Source organism: Penicillium pulvis (genome assembly GCF_028828015.1).
Source record: "Penicillium pulvis strain IBT 33274 chromosome Unknown contig_5_segment0_segment0, whole genome shotgun sequence".
Lineage (NCBI taxonomy): Eukaryota > Fungi > Ascomycota > Eurotiomycetes > Eurotiales > Aspergillaceae > Penicillium > Penicillium pulvis.
The window spans coordinates 1,176,996-1,196,100 of record NW_026643078.1 but is presented as its reverse complement, the minus strand read 5'-3'; the positions used below and the strand labels follow the sequence as shown (position 1 = coordinate 1,196,100).

General features: G+C 49.2%; 10 protein-coding genes across 10 annotated transcripts; 3 read left to right on the top strand and 7 right to left on the bottom strand.

Moving 5' to 3' along the window:
* Positions 1–9: 9 nt before the first annotated feature.
* On the bottom strand, positions 10–1,053 carry N7503_007025 (uncharacterized protein; the record flags this gene model as incomplete). The annotated part of the gene is made up of 1 exon (XM_057066572.1): positions 10–1,053. One exon carries the CDS (start codon positions 1,051–1,053, stop codon positions 10–12), a length of 1,044 nt encoding a protein of 347 aa, XP_056920253.1.
* Positions 1,054–1,380: 327 nt separating this feature from the next.
* Positions 1,381–2,833, bottom strand: N7503_007024 (Zn(II)2Cys6 transcription factor; the record flags this gene model as incomplete). The annotated part of the gene is made up of 2 exons (XM_057066571.1): positions 1,381–2,759; positions 2,815–2,833. The coding sequence occupies 2 exons, from the start codon at positions 2,831–2,833 to the stop codon at positions 1,381–1,383; spliced, it is 1,398 nt and encodes a 465-aa protein (XP_056920252.1).
* A 314-nt stretch (positions 2,834–3,147) lies between these two features.
* Positions 3,148–4,824, top strand: N7503_007023 (epoxide hydrolase family protein; the record flags this gene model as incomplete). The annotated part of the gene is made up of 9 exons (XM_057066570.1): positions 3,148–3,154; positions 3,241–3,421; positions 3,526–3,659; positions 3,712–3,984; positions 4,037–4,045; positions 4,098–4,284; positions 4,334–4,454; positions 4,507–4,662; positions 4,726–4,824. 9 exons carry the CDS (start codon positions 3,148–3,150, stop codon positions 4,822–4,824), a joined length of 1,167 nt encoding a protein of 388 aa, XP_056920251.1.
* Positions 4,825–5,099: 275 nt separating this feature from the next.
* N7503_007022 (NAD(P)/FAD-dependent oxidoreductase) lies at positions 5,100–6,512 on the bottom strand (the record flags this gene model as incomplete). Its single annotated transcript, XM_057066569.1, has 3 exons — positions 5,100–5,254; positions 5,305–6,093; positions 6,146–6,512. The coding sequence occupies 3 exons, from the start codon at positions 6,510–6,512 to the stop codon at positions 5,100–5,102; spliced, it is 1,311 nt and encodes a 436-aa protein (XP_056920250.1).
* A 1,511-nt stretch (positions 6,513–8,023) lies between these two features.
* Positions 8,024–8,875, bottom strand: N7503_007021 (uncharacterized protein; the record flags this gene model as incomplete). Its single annotated transcript, XM_057066568.1, has 1 exon — positions 8,024–8,875. The coding sequence occupies one exon, from the start codon at positions 8,873–8,875 to the stop codon at positions 8,024–8,026; it is 852 nt and encodes a 283-aa protein (XP_056920249.1).
* A 102-nt stretch (positions 8,876–8,977) lies between these two features.
* Positions 8,978–10,897, bottom strand: N7503_007020 (uncharacterized protein; the record flags this gene model as incomplete). The annotated part of the gene is made up of 5 exons (XM_057066567.1): positions 8,978–9,584; positions 9,933–10,454; positions 10,503–10,650; positions 10,711–10,780; positions 10,889–10,897. The coding sequence occupies 5 exons, from the start codon at positions 10,895–10,897 to the stop codon at positions 8,978–8,980; spliced, it is 1,356 nt and encodes a 451-aa protein (XP_056920248.1).
* A 410-nt stretch (positions 10,898–11,307) lies between these two features.
* N7503_007019 (DUF1917 domain-containing protein) lies at positions 11,308–12,284 on the top strand (the record flags this gene model as incomplete). Its single annotated transcript, XM_057066566.1, has 2 exons — positions 11,308–11,365; positions 11,419–12,284. 2 exons carry the CDS (start codon positions 11,308–11,310, stop codon positions 12,282–12,284), a joined length of 924 nt encoding a protein of 307 aa, XP_056920247.1.
* Positions 12,285–12,606: 322 nt separating this feature from the next.
* N7503_007018 (COG1/VPS51 family protein) lies at positions 12,607–13,479 on the bottom strand (the record flags this gene model as incomplete). The annotated part of the gene is made up of 1 exon (XM_057066565.1): positions 12,607–13,479. The coding sequence occupies one exon, from the start codon at positions 13,477–13,479 to the stop codon at positions 12,607–12,609; it is 873 nt and encodes a 290-aa protein (XP_056920246.1).
* A 182-nt stretch (positions 13,480–13,661) lies between these two features.
* N7503_007017 (OB fold domain-containing protein) lies at positions 13,662–14,387 on the top strand (the record flags this gene model as incomplete). The annotated part of the gene is made up of 1 exon (XM_057066564.1): positions 13,662–14,387. One exon carries the CDS (start codon positions 13,662–13,664, stop codon positions 14,385–14,387), a length of 726 nt encoding a protein of 241 aa, XP_056920245.1.
* Positions 14,388–14,549: 162 nt separating this feature from the next.
* N7503_007016 (SKI complex subunit tetratricopeptide repeat protein SKI3) lies at positions 14,550–18,914 on the bottom strand (the record flags this gene model as incomplete). Its single annotated transcript, XM_057066563.1, has 3 exons — positions 14,550–18,471; positions 18,530–18,730; positions 18,799–18,914. 3 exons carry the CDS (start codon positions 18,912–18,914, stop codon positions 14,550–14,552), a joined length of 4,239 nt encoding a protein of 1,412 aa, XP_056920244.1.
* Between the last annotated feature and the right edge of the window lie 191 nt (positions 18,915–19,105).

Here is a 19,105-nt window from a genome sequence, read left to right as displayed (position 1 = left end):
AATTGACCACTATTCCCGCGTTAATTCGCGACTGCAAACGTATTCCCGGCGTTCCACACCCCACTCTGGAAGAACAACCGATAAGGGCAAAGGCTCCTTTTCCATACTCTGACAAATATCCGGATCGATAGTCCGAATCTTAGCCGCTGCCGGAAGCCGCAGATTCTTTTCATCAGGAAGACCCTCCGTCTCAAGCCTGTCCATTTCAGCCAGAACCTCCGGCGTCGCGCTGCGACGAAGCAATGCCCAGAAATCCTCATCAGAAAGACTCCACAGCGCATCGTCGTCCACATGCCCAGAAGAGGCTAGGTCTCGAATAATACGTCCTGTTCTTTTATACATGTCTGCATGGGCACGATTTGACCAGACATCTCGATCCGTTGCTAAGTATGATCGCGAAAGCGATAACGCCAGCTGAGGATCATCGAGAACGAGAAGACGACTAGACGAAGTGGCAGATGGATGTGCTTTGAGTGTTTTGTAAACTTTCTGAGCTTTCTCGAGACTAAGCTTTTTGAAAGCTACCGCGTCGCGAAGCGAATAGTCGAGCCGATCGGCACATAGTTGTGGAGCTGACTTTTCGACTAGCGGGAATAAATCTTCATCGAAGGCCTCCACGTATCCGAGATCGTAATGGGTTAGAATTTTAGCCAGGTTCGTTCTTTTTAAGTAGCGGTGCTTGTGAACCTCATGGTAACTCCCCTCTCCAGGCTTGGAGAGGGCAAAATCGACAACATGACTCAGACTGGTATGACTGATATCATGAAGTAAGGCAGCGATTTGTTCAAGCACGGTGGCTCCAACTTTGCGGACTAGCAGGAATGCACCAACTGAGTGCTCAAAACGGGTCACTTTCGGACCCAAGCCGAGGAGGGCAGTCACTCCATGCTGACAGACGCCTTTCAGACGGAACAGCTCCGGGCTTTGGAGGAGTTCGGCGAGGACTGGCTCGGTGATTATATGCTCACCATATATCCTGTCTCGAATAATGACTTGATTCTTGTTGATGGTCTGAAGGGTTTGAAAATATCCAGTCTTTATCGGTGACGCCATAGTTGGGCGATAAGCATGAACCTGCCCAGGCACAGGGGGTGTGGATGTAGGATTTTGGGTGAACCGCAAGGCCTTTACTGATGACACGCGTTAAGGAAAGTGTACACCAGATTAATGTGTTCTGATAACCTTACAAAGCGTTGGATTAACCTTGGCGGAGATGTGAAGTATCACAGAGGCCTGTGCCATGATGTTGTTGTGCATGACCCAAAACGGAAAGGATCCCCGAGTGGCGTTTAGGCAGGAGGCAGCAACACAGATAACAGGTGGATAAATTAAGTTGTATGCATAGCCTCGCATTGATGTTTATAGTAGTCTATATAATGTTTAATATGCTAATATCCTTCTACCAGATGCCTCCCAATCCCGAGCCATAACTTGCCAATCAGGCTGCGCACCAGACCAAAATGTATCTAAGAAACTCAGTACATCATGGTAATGGCGAAGGCCAGTGACGTACGGGATTCTTCTGTATAATCGAGATATTTCCATCTGCCTCGCAGGGTTGCCGTAGCTTTCCGCACCAGCTATGAATAAAGGCCATGGTAGATTTTGAAGCCAATAATCCATGTCTTCCATCGCATGAATTTGCTGTAATAGATCTGACATAGCCATTTCTGTTTGATCAAAGGCACCGGGTCCAAGGGCACTAGGACCGAGGCACCTGGAAACATAAAGAAGAGCGGCATTATAATGAATGTCCACAAGGCGGATAAGATCTCGTCTTTGAGCGAGTGTTTTGATACTGGGATGTCGACCAATCGCCATCAAGGTGATTCCGCGCGCGAGTCCAAATTCCGCTTTCCAGTCACGACTTGCTTCAGACGCCGCTGTGACAAGACGCCCAAGCATGGTGACCTCGTGTATGAGGTTGATATACCCGGAAAAAAGAGTTGTCTCGTCATTGCCCTGCATTTCATCTGCAGGGTCCGAAAGCACGGCATCTTGAATGCTTTGAACATCAAACGACGTTGTGGAGCCGAAGACCTCATATGTCGCCAATTTGTTTCTCATCGAAGTGAAGAATTTGCTCTTGCAATGGTCCGTAGTGGCCAGAGTGGACACAAGAGAGCGAGCCGCTTTTCTGTGAAACTCTGCGGCTTCAGCACCTGAGTGTGCCATTTCATAACATGAAAGTACTAGCATCGAGGCTAGTATCCATTCTGCAGCATCCAAATCTAGACCAAACTCAACATCATGTCCGCCGGTAACTCGATCTGTGACATCAGTGATGTAATTCGTGATCATCGTAACTGCCTCATTGCGTGCATCTTCGGGGACACTGTGATCGCCTCGACCGCAAGCCGCGTGCTGAGCTGAGACTGCAGCGATAGCAAGACGAACGACTTTATTTTTCTGTGCTAGGGGGAGAATATGGCGACGGTAAATGTTGTCTTCGGAGTCGAACCAGACCATGCGTGGGGCAATTGTCTTGTCATAGTATTCAACTAGCTCTTGCAATGAGAGCCCACCCAGTGACTCAATGTCCGGTGCCACAACTCTGCTCAGTAGATTCTCATTTGCTCGAAGAGACTCTGCTGTCGCTTGGGCCTGGAGACCCTTCAATTCTCCGCGCACAGCGGCACCGCCGGCCCACCGGAATTTGGATCCATAGCCAGGACATTCGAGGCACTTTTTAATGCATTTTTGGCAAGATGGCTGTGTGCGGTCACATTTGAAGCGGCGCTTGTTGCAAGTTGAACAGCCTTGGTAAAAAGTCAGTAAATACTGGACCTCGTGGACTAAGTTGAACTTACGAACCTTTGTTCATGGGCACCATTGGGACACATTCATCATATCAGGGCAGGGATTTAGGTCCGAAGTCGCCGAAATACGAAACAGTATTGGGCTTTGGGTTCAAACTTTGGTAAGAAGCTAGCGGATGAGTCAAATCTAGGCAGCATGACCCACACGCGACAATTGCCGTGGGGGGTTGCCTTCCACTAGTCTCTTTCTGGATAACAACGGCGACTACAATTTACTTGTAGCTCCTTTATTTCTGGATAATGGCGCTAAATGTCCTCAAAAGCGTATTGTATCGGTAAACCTAAAGATCGTCCCGACAACATCATCCGGAGCACCCCGCTTTATCACATGACGGGTAAGCCCACGGCAATGGAAATCCAGCCATCCTCACTGATTAACCATACACAAATACATGATACTTTACTTGATTAAGTATAACAGCAATGTCTCGGCCATTTGGTACTCTGCCTTCCTCCGCGAAGGTCTCTCCCACTCCGTTCACGGTCTCGATTCCCAAGACACAACTTGACGAACTAAAGACACTCATCGAGCTGTCAAAGCTTGCCCCGCACACATACGAGAACTCGCAGATTGACGCCAAATATGGAGTCACTACTGACTGGTTGGTCACTATGAAGGATCAATGGCTGAGATCCTACAAATGGTAGCGATCTTGAATCTAAATTATACATAATGCAGAGAAGAACTAAACATCTGCTACTATAGGAAAGCATCTGAGGATCGTATTAACAGCTTTCCACAATGGACCACTGAAATTGAGGGGCTGGTCATTCATTTTGTGGGCTTGTTCTCAGAAAAGAAAGATGCAATTCCTATCCTCTTGTGTCATGGATGGCCAGGTGAGATTCAGAGTCAATGTAACGGTGATGAATTATACTCACATTTTCACAGGAAGCTTTCTGGAGTTCCTCCCTATATTGGAGTTATTCCAGAAGGAATACACACCAAGTACCTTGCCATACCATCTAATTGTGCCTTCTCTACCAGGATACACCTTTTCATCCGGTCCACCACTAGACCGGAATTTCGGAACTCAGGATATTGCCCGTGTCCTAGACCAATTGATGAAAAATATCGGATTCGAAAGCGGCTACGTCGCTCAGGGTGGTGACATCGGCAGTCGTATTGCTAGAGAATTGGCTGTGGACTATGAAAGCTGTAAAGGTGAGCATTGAAGTTGAATCCAATCTTTTTTTCTGTGCTAACACTGTTCAAGCCGTGCATCGTAAGTGATCAATGGGGCAGAAACTTGCAGGTTGAATACTCACACCCGAAAGTCAATGTTTGTTTCATGGGACGGCCGGTAGGTATGACGGACGACCACCTAAGCGATAAAGAGAAGCTCGGTATTCAACGATTCGACAACTTCAAAACGTTGGGCTCTGGATATCTGACCGAGCATGGTACTCGACCAAGCACCATCGGCCATGTTCTTTCGGCAAGTCCAATTGCACTCTTGGCGTGGTCAGAATAGCTCCTTAGGGATTGACATTGCCCACACTAACTTCTACAGGATCGGTGAGAAATTCTTGGAGTGGGTAGACGAGCCTTTATCTCCAGAACACATCCTCGAGTCAATCACTCTGTATTGGCTCACTGAGACATTCCCTCGGTCAATTTATACGTATCGTCAGGTATGATCTTATTCAAATTATAACGCATACCGGGCATTGTCTAACGGGATAGAATTTTCCACCCGTGCCGATCCCTTCCCCGAATGATCCTCGGTGGTATATCAAGAAACCTTTTGGCTTTTCATCATTCCCTCAAGAGCTTGCTCCCCTACCGCGGTCTTGGATTGAGACTTCGGGTAACTTAGTTTATTGGGGAGAACATGCAAAGGTATGATGGGGAATAAAAGTAAGGTACAATCGACTGATCAGTACTAACAAGTTCTATGATCAGGGCGGTCATTTTGCGGCAATCGAGCAGCCCGAAGCATTGAAGACGGATCTAATTCAGTTTGTGGACCAGGTATGGCCGGGGATCACTAGTACTAAATGAATTCCTTCGGGTACTTCCTCTGCACTTCTGTGCGCAGGGCTCGAACTTTAGATGTTGCTTTCAAGTCTATTATATATACGATGTTTAGATTGACTATGAAAAGTTGAATGGTTTTTCTAGGACTTTTCGTATCGCAATAACAATGATCAATTGTACCGAACTATAGATTTGTCTCATCAAGACTTCATAATGCTATGGGCCAAATCTACCATCCCATTTTAAGATGTCTGACGCTTCTCATTATGATGTGCTTTTGCTGTTAAGCGGGAAACCCCTTAGCCACCGAGGGCCTTGTAGAGCTCTTCCACATCGTTGCCAATCATCCAGTGGAGTTCATCAATCTGGCGTTGGTAGAACTCTTCGTCACCACCCTCTGTTGCCACCATGGCAGGAGGCGCAGCTTCAAGGTATTCCTCCTTGGAGATAGCGACTAGTTATGTTAGTATCGATCAGAACATCAGTAAGCGAACTTAGACTTACCGTGAGCATTCACAACAGCGCGCTTGGCACTCCACATAGCATGGTAAGCGTTGGTACTACCATCATTATTGGCATCACCGACGGCGTAAATTCCACCGACACTGGTCTCCATATTCGACTGGACCTTGATAGAGTTCCCATCCATCTGCAGATGTAATTGATTGTGCAGGCTGGAGGTCTGCTTGGTAACAGTACTGATCATAATTCCGTGCGTAGTGATATAAGATGGCGATCCAGTCAAAGTAAGCTTGTACTCATCATCACCAGGCTCATTTCCTTTAGCAGTTCGCTCAATCTTGGTAACATCCACTTGATGAACAGGGATTTTGTATGTGTTTTTGAGCACATTCTCCCACCCTGGCCATCTCTCCTCAGCAGCCGCCTTATCCGCCGCGCTGAGGGGGCCACCGGCAATGATAATAACATTGGTCGTCAATTTTCGCAAGTTAAGCGCAGATCCAATGGCGCTGGCAAATTTGGCTGGCGTTCCAATGACCACCATTGCCCGTCCCTTGTAGTCAAATCCATCGCACCACGGGCACCAGAATAAGCCTCTGCCGAATGCATCGGCGAAACCGGGCTTGTTTGGGAGGACGTCTGTGATTCCGGTAGCCAGGATCACCTTTCGAGCGAGGATCTTGCCTCCTTTGCTATCGTAGATGCGGAAACCCTTTGTAAGTGGCTGGATGGCGGTGACTTTGCTACCCCGGGTTGCACGGAAAGAGTAATCGCTATAGTGTTCATCAATCTGGCCACGAGCCGCAATGCGGAACTTCAGTGGGACCTGGCCTGGTTACAGTTAGCTGCCTTTTCGTACAGGGATTAGGGAAGGGAAGAGTACCATCTTGACCAAGCACATCGTGCATGTAACGCGTCCTCTCATTTCGGTACTTCTCTGAGTCATACATCAAGGACTTGCGAGCTACACGACCAAGAGACATCGACGCGGCCAAACCAGCAGGGCCACCGCCAACGATCGCTACATCGTAGTCCCATTCAGTGGGATCCCAGTTCTCACACGATCGGACGTCGAGAGCCGAAACATTGACATCGTAGGCTGCGATGGCAGTGGTGTTTACGGAAAGATCATCATTAAGCTCGTAGAGGTCATCTTGCTCGTTCAGGAGGGCCTGTGGAACGATCAAGGCGGAGACTAGGCGAAGAGAAAGCAGGCCGAACAGACACAGGAAAGTGCGTAGCTGGAGCATAGTGCCGATGATTCTGAAGGACAAGGAGTCGGGTTGTACAGTGGAGTACAGTATGTGGTTTGGGCCTTTACAACATATTTATACCTAAACCCTTCAGGGCTGAACCCGAGCTTTCATCGTCCCTTGCGACAGGTTCATGCAGGTTAGCACTCGTGGGTCATAGTTGAACAAAAGTACAGAAAATCATTTCTGGCTTAGGAAAGGTCGGTCACGCTGCATGCATGATGGTTCATGCAAGAAGCGATTGGGATTTTAAGCGTGACGAATCCAAATTTAGGGACAAAATCTGCGAAATTCCACGATGCATGATCCATCCATGAATCATTGAAGCAACGAATGGTACTAATACGACATGGATGTTTGTTGTTTACTGCATGTTGTATTAACAGTGATTGTTTTGAGGCATCACTGGAGCGTTTTCAGCTCTGCAGCGGCATTCGCAGATCCACAATGCGATGGCAATTGTAGATCTGTGGAGCCTCCACCAATCGATAGTTTGCCCGCTTCAGCTTCAGCTTCAGCCCGCCACAGCTCAGTGTGATGAACATGCGGCATCGGCAATTATGACTTGGCCAAGATATGATGGGTTGATTCCCCCTGAAGAAAAATGGCGCATCTGCAGGCGTCGAATGGTGATCGGTACGACTCGATTTCTCTACATGGAATGCCCTGGGTAGCACGAAGATGCGCTGGTCGATCCAGCAATGGCAAGACCGCAACACAACAACCAAAGTGGCATACAATGAAGCTAGAGGTCGCCCGTAGAGTTGTGGAAGTGTGATTTCCAGTGCTATCGCTATTCAATAGATGATGCGTGTCAATGGCACGGGGTGGACGTGACTAGGTACGTGTAAGGGTAGGCTGTCCCCATTGCTGCACAATATGTCATAAAAGGCCTGTTATGGAATTAAGACCCAATTTTCACATGACTATCAACTGTAAATATGAACTTAGATCCGAGATATCGAGCATGGATATGATGAGAAGAAAATTCGCGGAAGTTCGTTCAACCAGCACATAGCAGCATGCCTAAACAATATCAACTTGCACCTCAATTCGCATCTTTAAGAAGTTTCAGGAATTGACAAGACCCCTGGACGACAAACAGCTAAGACTCATTTCTGCATTGCTAAAAGTTCCCGTAATACCTAGACCGAGCGCATCGGACTTTTGACCCAAAGCTTTTCAGGTCATAGTCAGGTTTTCCATTCTCTTTTCTCGTCAACGTGTTAAAAGTGGTCCTCGTCGAGATCAACCCCTTAAACCTCCATGCCATACAATTGTCCAGATGAAAGTACTCCGCCTCTTGACGTTGGTCCTAGCTATAATACCTTGCTTCATATTGAAGTTCAAGCTGATTTGGTACCTCGTTGCGGGAAATCTCGTTGGTACCATGCTAAACCATGTGCCTCAGCTGGAACAGAATCATTTTTCACCGTCTCCATGGTTGCTGATTGGCGCGCTAACAAACTTTGTGCTCCCCATATCCCAACTCCCATGGCGGGACTTTGTCAAGGTTGAGGCCTTTCATTCGATACATGTATCTCGAGCTTCTCGGCTTTCTCCCACTGGCCCTGGTTCTTATACATTGACGCTAGACTTTGTATGCTCACTAGCGTAGATGGATTATTTTTGCCGATTGTTGCCTGCCTTGATTTAATAACTTGTAGGAAATACCTCTCGGCCTCCTCCCACCGACCCCGGGAGCTATACGTCGACGCCAGATTATTCACAATCGTCAGAGTGTCGGGGTGCTCCATTCCGAAATTCGACTTGGTACCTTCAAACACTTGAATGAGAAGGTTTTCAGCATCTTCACCCCGACCTTGGCCCCCAAAAGCACACTCTAGGTTTTGCATGCTTGCTAGGGTATCAGGATGAAATTCGCCGAGCTTCACTTTGCGAAGCTCTAGAACACGCGTTTCAAGCTCCTCTGCCTCTTTCCACCGTCCTTGATTTTGATATGTCAAGGCTAAAATGCTCATACTCGTGAGAGTATCAAGATGCTCTTCGCTAAAGAAAGTCTTGCGAGTCTCGATTACCCGCGCTTCAAGATTCTCAGCCTCCTTCCATCTGCCTTGATATTGATACGTCAAAGCTAGATTATCCATACTCGTGAGTGTGTCAGGATGATGCTCGCCGAGCTTTGCCGTGAGAGTTGCCATCACCATCTCCTCTAATATCTCAGCCTCCTCCCATTGGCCAAGCTTCCGATATGTTGAAGCCAGGTGCCCCGAACTTCGTAGCGTAGATGGATGATCCTCGCCTAGCCGTGCCCTGCGGGCTTTCAAAACTTGAATGTTGAGTTTCTTAGCCTCTTCCCATTGGCCTAGGTCGCTATATGTTGCCGCCAGATTGACCATGCTCGTTAGCGTAGATGGATGATCCACACCGAGTGTTATCTTATGGGTCTCCAATACTTGTATCTGGAGTTCCTTGGCCTCTTTTATCCGCCCCTGGTAATTTTAAGTCGCTGCCAGGTTTGACATGCTGATCAGCGTGTGGCGGTGGTTCTCGCCAAACTTCACCGTATGAATCTCAACCACCTGAAGCTCGAGCGTCTCAGCATCTTTGTACCGCCCTTCGAGCCAGTATGCATTTGCCAACATCAAAGTGCTGGACAAGGACTCGTCTGCTTCTTTGCCCATTATTTTGATTCTTTGTCTCCTTGAATTCCACACCATTTCGCGCATATCCGTGATGTTTCCTTTTTTGAATGCATACCATGCGCCTCGATAAAGCAGAGAGGCCCATTCAAGGGTAGACACCTCTGATTCTGGCCGCTGTGATAGAGCTGCCTTCACGTGTGGGAAAAGCGACTGGCACTTCACCCAGTTTTCATAGTTTCCGTCCGGGAACTCCTTGGATAGCCTCATAATGAAATGTTCCTTCCAGTGCTCCCCTTGGTCATGACTCACCAACCACACTCGAGCCGCTAGCTGGACTAGCCGATGCATTGTAAATAAATTATTGTCCTCGATGTGAATGAATGAGTAACTCCTCAAGGCGAAAACATCGTCTTCAAAGTCATGGTCCGCATCAAAATCTATCATCGTATCTATACCCTCATCACTAGAGTCACCCGCAGGCCTTTTAAGGGTTGGATCGCCGTGCTCTCTTCCATTTTAGTTTCGAAGAAGATGTTCTGAGATTCCATGCCGGTCGAAGAAACACATCAAGGAAAGCAAGCCTGCTGCAGACGGCCTTGTTCGTTGAATAAAGTTGAAGGAGATCTGCCATGTTACTAATATAGCATTTTTCGCCTCCCAGTCACGATAAAGACGCCCGGCCTCGTATTTCAATAGACTGGTCGCGTGACGATCACTCTGCCGGAACATTTGGAGGTATTGTGATACCGAACAGCGAGACGCTCAATGTTTGATATAAGCGGCCGCTTGGATGATCGTAAGAGGCATGTACTCGAGCTCTTCCATTAATTCCAAACTTTCTTGGTTCTGCTGTGAAAATTCTTCGTCTGAAAAGGCAATCTTTCGCATGAGAAGCTCGGTTGCCTCTGATCTTTCCATTGGTTCAACTTGAATAAGGCTCGAATCTTGAACAAACCGGAGCGCAATGTCTTGACTGCGACTCGTCATGATGACAGATCCATTTAGTTTTCGGGGAATATAGTCCAACAATGGTCGCGTCGCATGATGACTGGGACCTTGACCCTGTGCTGCATTGGTATGGAAGAGCTCATGATCATCCAGATTATCAAGAAGCATGACCCACTTTCCTCTCTTCTCGTGTTGAAGCCAATCTTCAACCACACTGTATATTTTGGCGTCATGATCGTCCCGTCCAGGGATTCTGGCCCTGGATGCAATGTCCCTGAAGCTTAGCTCAAATCGAGATGAACTGCTGGCGTGGACCCAGAAAATCCATGTTGATGGCGACCGGTCTCGGACCTGATAGGTGTATTCGATAGCAAGTTGTGATTTCCTTAAACTTGTTAGTGAACAAAAATCTCACTGGCTGTTTTGCACTAACCCCACACCCCCAAGACCGACAAGCGCTATTCTTGAGCCCGGAACAGAGTTCTTCTCATGAATCTCATCAAGTGCCTTCCGAGTAACGAATCCTGGATCACGGAAAAACGGGACTGTGGATAAAGGGTCTGGCTGAGTTTCCTGTCGCACTAGCAAGAAGCGCCCATCTGTCAGCTGCCTCGGTCCTTGTCAGTTCTTCTTGACCTTACCTGGAGGATGGAACTCGGCAGTTATATTGCCATGGTTATTTTCAGTCTGAATTCCATAATTATTGTTCTCCTAGAGGGTGTAGTAAGCGCCATTACAATAGCAGCACGAATTCCCTAGTTTGCAAGGTTGGAAGTTCCAAGTCAGCCCAAGGAGGGGCTCAGCTTCTTATCAGCTGACGGAACCCATCGCTAAAAGATTCTACTCTCGTGTTTGCAAGTTAAATGACTTTTTTGAGAGATGGAATAGTATGGGCTTCTTTTTGTTGGTTTGCTTGAAACCACCCAGCGTCGGAACAAAACAGATACAGGATCACCTCAATAACCACATCCAGGTTGCTGTGTGATGCGAGTAGGGAGTGACAAAGCTTCCATGTGATTGTCCAGCATGGAAGGTAACAGTAGGTGCTACTCTGCCTCTACATAACGATTGACCTGCAACTTTTAACCAAACACTACTAAGAGACTCATTATGGACTATTTAGACGGTAGCGGGAGTATATGTTGATGCCCCACAGATGACCTAACTTCCCCACACCGATAAGCTCGAGCTCTTATCAACATCTTGTTGCACCTACACCAGCCAACAACCTATGAATCATGACCTCAACAGCTCCAGACCTGGCGGAGATCTTCTCAGATGAGTCCAGCTTCTATGGTGAAAACACCAAAGGCAAATTCATGACGATCCAGAACTCTAACCATCCACAGGCGACGAGAACGAGCAAGCACGACTAGAAGAGCAGGTATCAACCTACGACATCGAGCCATACTGGTCAGAATGCCATCCTAGGCTTCTATCAACCATTCAAAACAAACTGCGAGCATCTCCAATCCCAAAAAGCGAGCCATCAGACTCCGCCATGCCCGACCAAGATACAAATGATCCACCCAGCCGGCTTCCACTCAACAAACGCGGCGCAAATGAATCCGTCACCAGCTTCCTTGCCCGACTACCTCCATCCAGGACAGTACTCCCAGGAAAGGACCCGTGGATTTGGGCACGCGGAAAGGCAAACCTGACCACAAACCTCGAGTCGCGCGACGAGGCAACGTTTATCCGCAAGGGTACTGAGCTACTCCGCGCATTTGAAGACACACTTTCTGGACTACGTGCTGCGCATGACAAGTCTGGTGCGAAGACTACAGCTGCGTTGACGCGCAAACTTACACCACTTCGTCGTGAGCTGGAGAAGAACATATTTGCGCTGGCGCGTGAGACCGGCGTCATAGTTGGGAAATGGATGTTGTTTCCGTCACCGAGCGAGGTGGATTCTACGTGGAAGACTCTTGTTACGGCTATGGATGAGGGGACTATTCGTGCAGATGCCAAGGTTGCGGCGGATACTGGGTCTGGGTCTGGGCAGAGTCGTTTGATATGTGTCTACACGCCTGATTTTGAGGATAAAAAGGATGTGAAGGAGGTGTTGCTGATGTTGCAGGATCATGGGCTCTTTGAGCCGAGGGAAGGGCCGATATTTTACAAGTGCGATGCGTATACGTTGCTTGAAATCACGTCGAAGAATGAGTATGGGCTCAAGGCGAGTATGTATTCGAGTCGGGACCTTCTGAAGTGAAGTGCGGACTCTCCAATGGTGTTTAAAATGATATGATATAGCTTTATGAGAGATGATGATATGCCTGGTCTATTTAATGCAATTGCTTGGGTATCTATAAAATGAAATTATCTCTGCTCATGTATGGCCGAGTGGCGCAATGCCTGAAAGCACTGCGTGCCAAGTTCATATATGAACCAGGGACGTACTTGACCAGGCGATCTACATGCTGGGCGACATGAGTCGCGAAGCCTGATTGGTGGTTGCTCAAAGAGCGATTGCACAGAATGCCATAGAGACTTCAAACCACGAGTATTATGGCTGATCCTCCACCGCAGCTGACTCAATCATCTTGGCCCTGGCTCATAACCTTCTCGCATGACTCCCGGATCTCAGCAACGCCCTTGACCTGACCCCAGGCATCAAGAAGTTCCTGAACCTCCTTCCAGTCTTTCTCCGCATCGTCACGTCGGCCTTGTTCCAGGAAAGCGCCCAATCGCTCAGGAGCGGCAAGCACCCACTTCACTGTCTCCTTTTCAGCCATCTTCTCCGGTACTGGCTCGTTCTCTCGCGCCTCTTTGATTCGCTTCCGCTGCTCCTCTCCCTCTTTTATAAGGCCCCCCGCCGTCTCTGCCACGAACGCAATAGCCGGTCCCAGAGTCTTCGTCATAGTTAAAGGTGCACCTCGTTCATCCATACTCTTCCGCATCTTGCCAATTGTCTCGACTGCACGAATCAATTTTGAGTAGTTATCGTAGACAAGCGCTTTGCGCTCTCCATCCAGAGTACGGATATCTCCCACGAGGGTATTTTCAGCTTTAAGAATTGTCGATAGTGACGAGGTCGAGAGTAAATGGTCCACGTAGCGCTGCGGATCGAAGTCTGCATTGTCGAGCTCTGTCCCTGAGCTCAAAGCCGTGGGGTTCGAAATATCGCCGGCATCGGTGTTTCTGGGGACACTCCGAGATCGAGAGGTAGAACCAGTACTGGGTGAGTCGGCACCGGGCGGTTTAAGGTTATAGTAATCTCTCAAAGCTGAGCGGTTCCGTCGGGGGTTCGGTGAGATAGCGCGGGCGGTGGATGGGGTGGAGGAGGCACTGAGGCCCCCGCCGACGTTCGTGTTCAGCGTATCGAGAGATGGACGGGAAGATGGTGGGGCGGGGGAGACTGCCCGCGAGGACGCAATGGACGGGCGCGGAGAAGATATCGTAGACATCGTGTGATTAGGTGTTTTGAAGTGGTGTAGCGGAGAGCTGCGGAGTCGCGCAAGAGACCAGGTCAACGGCTTTAAGCGGTGGTCCGTGCTTCTTTGTTTGGTGCTCCAACTTTTACTCCAACTCTCTTTCATCAAGTCTACCACAAAACATTTATAACCTTTTTTATCGGTATGAACTGCTCATGCCTATGGCTGACCAGATTATCGCACAAGTCCAGAGCTCTACGGGCCTTTGTATTTCCCCGACATGGCTCAGCAGCTTCCTAGCTTCCTCCACCGCACAGCGCAACATCCCCGCCTCCGCACTCACCAAGACAGCTCTATTTCGCGTTCTCGGCTCTGATTTTCGTGAATCACTCTCCAGAAATCCTTCTTCCGTGTTTCCCATCGATATTTTTGACCCGAAGATACAAGAAAGACGCCTTCAGGGTCCAATCCCGGTACAAGTCCTCGACATCGAAGACATAGGTACAAGTCTCTGGAGTCAGGTCGAAGCAATTGAGCGCGTGGAGCGCGGTGAGGCTATTCGAGGACGCGAGATTGTGCGCACGATATCTGTGGGTGAGGATGCTGAGGCAGTAGCAAACAATGGTTCGGGGACAAATCCTGCCGCGTCGGGAAGTAGTGGTTCTGGGCCGCACCGGTTGATCCTTCAAGATATGGCTGGGACAAAGGCTGTGGCTATTGAGATGCAGCGGATAGATGGCGTTTCGCTCGAGAAGCTGGGCATTGGAGCGAAGCTTATGCTGCGAGGTGCGACAGTTGCTAGAGGGATGATCCTCTTGGACCCCGGGTGCGCTACTTTGCTTGGTGGGAAGATCGAGCTGCTAGATAGGCCGTGGAAGGAAGGGCGGAAGTCGAGGTTGTTAGAGAGAATTGCGTCTATGGAGGCGGAAGACTCTCAATAGGATGGAGGTACGAGACGACGGTAATGCTTTCTACAGAGCGGATGTCATAAAGTCTATGCTGTGTTTTTTTGTGCTAAGCTTTAATGATATCTAAAAGGTATGTGACATATCCTTCACAATCAATATCCGTCACTGGACTCTGCAATTGTCCACTGAAACTGATCAGGCTGAAGTAGTCAAGGCATAGTCCAAACCTTCCCAGCCATCACGTTTCCACGGTGCAACCATGATTGATCTAAAAGCATCCCCAGCCTTGCCAGTCTCGGCATACGCTTGGCTAAGGTCGGTTGCGTCGAGATTGCCATGAGGAGGCACGCAACGCACAGCCCGATTGATGGCCATTTCGGCGGGGTATGGAGACGTTGACGCGGCAGATAGCTCCAACCAGCCTTGTGGCTGGCCAGGGGACAACATGATGGCTCCGGTAGCTTCTTTGATCTGTCGCAAGTCTTCGGGAAGGACAGCATCCTCGTTCAATCCCTTCGCAGAAATCGCAGCCAGAAGCTTCAGAAGCTTGGCTCGGTCATGGATATCGATGTCATCGCGAGTGACCATACTATGGAGATCAGACTCAACTGCTTCAATCACATCCTTGTCCTCATCCATCAGAGCAATGGCTCCGAGGAGGGTGATGGCGCCGATATGGTCTGGGTGGCTCTCAATACAGTCGAAAAGCTGCTGGCGAGCAACTGATCTTTCTTCCTGTCCACCCTTTGCCCAAAGAACTTGAGCAAGGAGACAAACGACATCAGGGGCGTTGTTAGCTTCCTGAAGAGCATCACGGAACATATCGATGGCGCTATCCATTGACTTTGTGAAGTAGTACGCCAAACCAGCAGTCAAGTGCGCTGACAGGCGAAGCTTGGTGCAAGCTTCAGAGTCGAACTGATTGGCATCTTCCTCGCCTGAGAGTGAGAGCGCAGTCTCAGCCTTCTCTATCGCTTGTACATACTCGTGGCGTGCAAGAAGAACGCGCGCGAAATCTGCATTGGCCTGCGCAAACTTTGACAACGAGGACACAGACTCCGATTCATCGTACTCAGCTTCCATGCCTGCGCAAACAACTTCCAGGCTAGACTCAGCATCAGCTGCCTCGCCCATTCTCTCAGCCAGCAGAGCAGATACATGCATGAAAGGCAGATCAAAGGGATCCTGGATGCAAAGTTGATGAAGCGCAAAGAACGGCTGGATTAATTGAGACACTTCGTTGGAAGCAGAAGAGTCCGACAGAAGATGGTCGAACAGAGTCAAGGAGTATTGGCGCTTGGGAAGCACATCGGACGAGCCAGAGATGTCAAATGCATGTGCAAAGAGACCACGTGCTTCCTTCTTATCCCCGTAGAGAAGTGCGAGGAATCCCTGGCCAACCCATGCTTGGGAGTAGTCCGGATCAGTAGACTGGGCACGAGTGAACGCCTCATTCGCGAGTTGAATGTCGTTGTGTAGAAGATAGAGCGCACCCAGATTGGTCCACACTTGCGCGCTTCGGTCGTTCAAGTGCAAGCTACGGATGAACGCATGCTGAGCAACCTTGGGACTCAAGCTTGTCGTGACCACACCAAGCGAGTTCCAAAACTCTGAGTTTCCGGCTTCAAGCTCAATTGCTCTTTTGAAACACCGCATTGCCGTCTTGAGGAACTTACGGGGCCTCTTGCCGTTGTTTCCAGCCTCTGGCTTCACACTTCGGTATGCACGAAATTCAGCCCAACCAAGATTGTACCATCCAACAGCCTGGGCATGTTGATCATTGGCAGAAACATGGATTGCGCGTTTGTATGCAAGAATGGCCATGTAGATGCAAGTGTCTGATGAAACATCGGTCTCGCTAGACTCGAGCCATCCTTGGCCCATTCCATCAAGCTCAGTCATGATATCCAGCGCCGCAGGATCAAGCTGAGTAGTCAACAAAGCTTTGCAAGCAGAGACAGGCATTTTCTCTGTTTTCTTTTTGATGTGAGAGAAATTGGCACAGGCATCGCCTACTGCTTTCCACAAGTTGAAAATATCACTGCGAACCTCTGCAAGTGAGTGAGCCACGTGAATGGTTTTCGCCGCAAGTTCCGCGGCAGTGTTGAACAAGCCCGTGTTCAGACTCTTCCACGAACTCTCTGCTAATGTCTGAAGTAAGGCAATTGAGTTGCCAATATCATGGGGCCTTGTGCTTAGAATATTCTCATAGCTGGTAATGGCAGCGTCGTACTCGCCAAGCTCGCGTTTCACATTGGCCAACATGTATCTCGCAAACCAGATATGCTCACTTTCTTCGCTTGACAGTGTGTCTTCCAATGCCTTCGCGTGTTCGAAAGCCTTGGTCGCAGCGACATATCGACCAGAGTGGTGATAGCTCTCCGCCAGACCCACCCAGGAATGGTAGTCACCAGGTGCGATTCGCAAAGCGGCTTGGAATGACACGATACTCTTAGCGTATTGCTGCTTGTTGATCTGCACTGTACCAAGTGCGGCATATGGCCAACTGTAGCCCTTCCGTTTTGACCCAGGAGCCGGTTTGGCATGGCCTGAGTCAACTACGCGCTGGGCAATAGCTTCAACAAGGTCCCATTCCTTTTGGTCAGCGAACCCTCTTGCAAGACATTCTCCTGCCTCAATCTCTGAAGACGACAGTTCAAATGCTTTGTGGAAACACCGACGTGCTCTAGTCTTGTCACGCTTATAGTCGGCGTAGAAGAAACCTAGGCTCGTGTATGCCGGGGCAAAGTTCATGTTTGCTTTAATAGATGCAAGGAAGCTAGCGTATGCCCCGTTGCGGTCTTTTCTGGCAGCCGGGGACGGGTCTAGCTCCCACTGGCAGTAACCGATGCGATAGAGAAGCTCGCCTTTGAAGTCCTGGTTTGGGATTCTCTCCTCTTGGAGGCGTTCTAATGCGTCCTGGAGGCCATTAAGACCCGTCTCGAGGTCACCAGTCAGTGCCCTGCACCAGGAAAGTTCACCGCGAATCAATACGTTCGATGCATCACGCGACAAGGCACGCTGCAAGAAGTCCACAGCTTCTGGGAAATCCTCGTCGACCTTTGAAATAAGTCCAATACCCAAGAGACAGCTTGTGGAAGTTGGGTTTCTCTCGAGGACTCCCTCGAAAATCGCTTTGGCCTCTGGATGGTGTCGAGGAGACTGATAGTGGATCAAAGAATTGGCGAGTGTGATGTTCAAAGCATCAGTTGTCTTGGTCAGGTTCATGGTGGTGAGGAAACCAAGCTCTTTAACATTGAGCAGGCCCCTGCGAGCTACCTCGACCACACTCTGATGCTCCCCCATGGACAGGTAGAGATCGGCCATAATCCGGTGCGCAATAACTGAAGAACGAGCCAAATCAAGGCCTTCTACCATGAGGATCAACCTATCAGCGGGCATGTCACTTTCTTCCGGACTTTCGGGGTCCTTGGAAGCGGACGCCTCTTGGTCTTGTTCTGCTGTCTTTTCCTGGGGAAAAGGCGAGAGCTCACTCGCTAGAAAGCCTTTCAACACTTTAGCGAGCCCCGTCTCGGGAAAGAATTCAATGAACTCTCGCACAACGCCTACATCCCATTCCGAATAGTTGTCAATATCCTTCCACTCCAGCACAATCTTCCACGCAAGTTCAAAAGGATGCTTGATGATAACCATTCCGTCTGCTGCTTTGATAACCTCATTCCGTTTCGTCCTCTTTGATTTCATAGGAGCAACCTCGAGTTCATCGTATGTTCGTTGGAGGAGCTTTTCTTCGTACTGGCGTCGAACTGCATCATCGTTCGTCCAGTGAATCAGGCCGGCATAGAGTTCATTCAGCGAGCTTCTCTTGAACGCTTCCCTCTTAACTTCCATTGTAACTTGGTCTATCCGCGCTCCCAGTCGGGTTCTGCGCTCTCCGATTTCACGGTTGATGTATTCCTTTTCTTCCGGTTCGGTGATCTCGATCAAGCGGAGGTAGGTTAAGGACGGATGAAGAAGGCGTCCCTCAAGGAAGCTGTACAATGGAGAAGTCGGAAGTTGTAATTCCAGAGCCTTCTTCTGGTGGGCTGTGGTGCCAGACTTGCGAGCGAGCTTGGCGTAATTGTTAACCACATCTTGACAACGTTCTGGTTCATCACTGTATACCATTAGCCCATTGTTATGTCCAATCAGAAATATTCAATAGATATACATACCGATCAACAAGTGTCAGACCGAATTTGAGAACCGCATCGTGGTAGGCGTCGAGTTTCTGGCTGCCCTGTTTCTCGTACAAAGCGATCAAACCCTGCCAAGCAGCGCGGTCTTCAGGCTTGATCCGAGTTGCAGCTAGATATGCTGCTTCCGACTCATCCACTTTGCGCAATTTGTCGCTTGCGAGGCCCAGGAACAGGTTTCTGTGAAAGAGAGATAGTTGTGAGCTCCAATAGTCAAATGTTGAACCTTGTTGATTTAAGTGACATACGCATTGTAATTCTTCGCATCATCTTTCAGCAGGTCGCGAGCCTTCTCGGCGGCAACATCCCACTGCTTTGCATCAATAGCAGCTCGTACGGCTTTAAGCGCGCCCTTGGTCGACATTGTCAGTGGGCGCTCATAGGAGGAGCGGGGAGGTTCGAGTGTGTTGGTGGAGCAGTTTGCGGGCGAATCGGTTAGCGCCGTTGGTACTTATCGATACGTCACCCCTTATCGGACTTATCGGAATGTACCCCATCATCAACTCCTCAACTTCACCGCTTGGTTCCCTTGTTCCCTTGATCCCTTATTGCTTT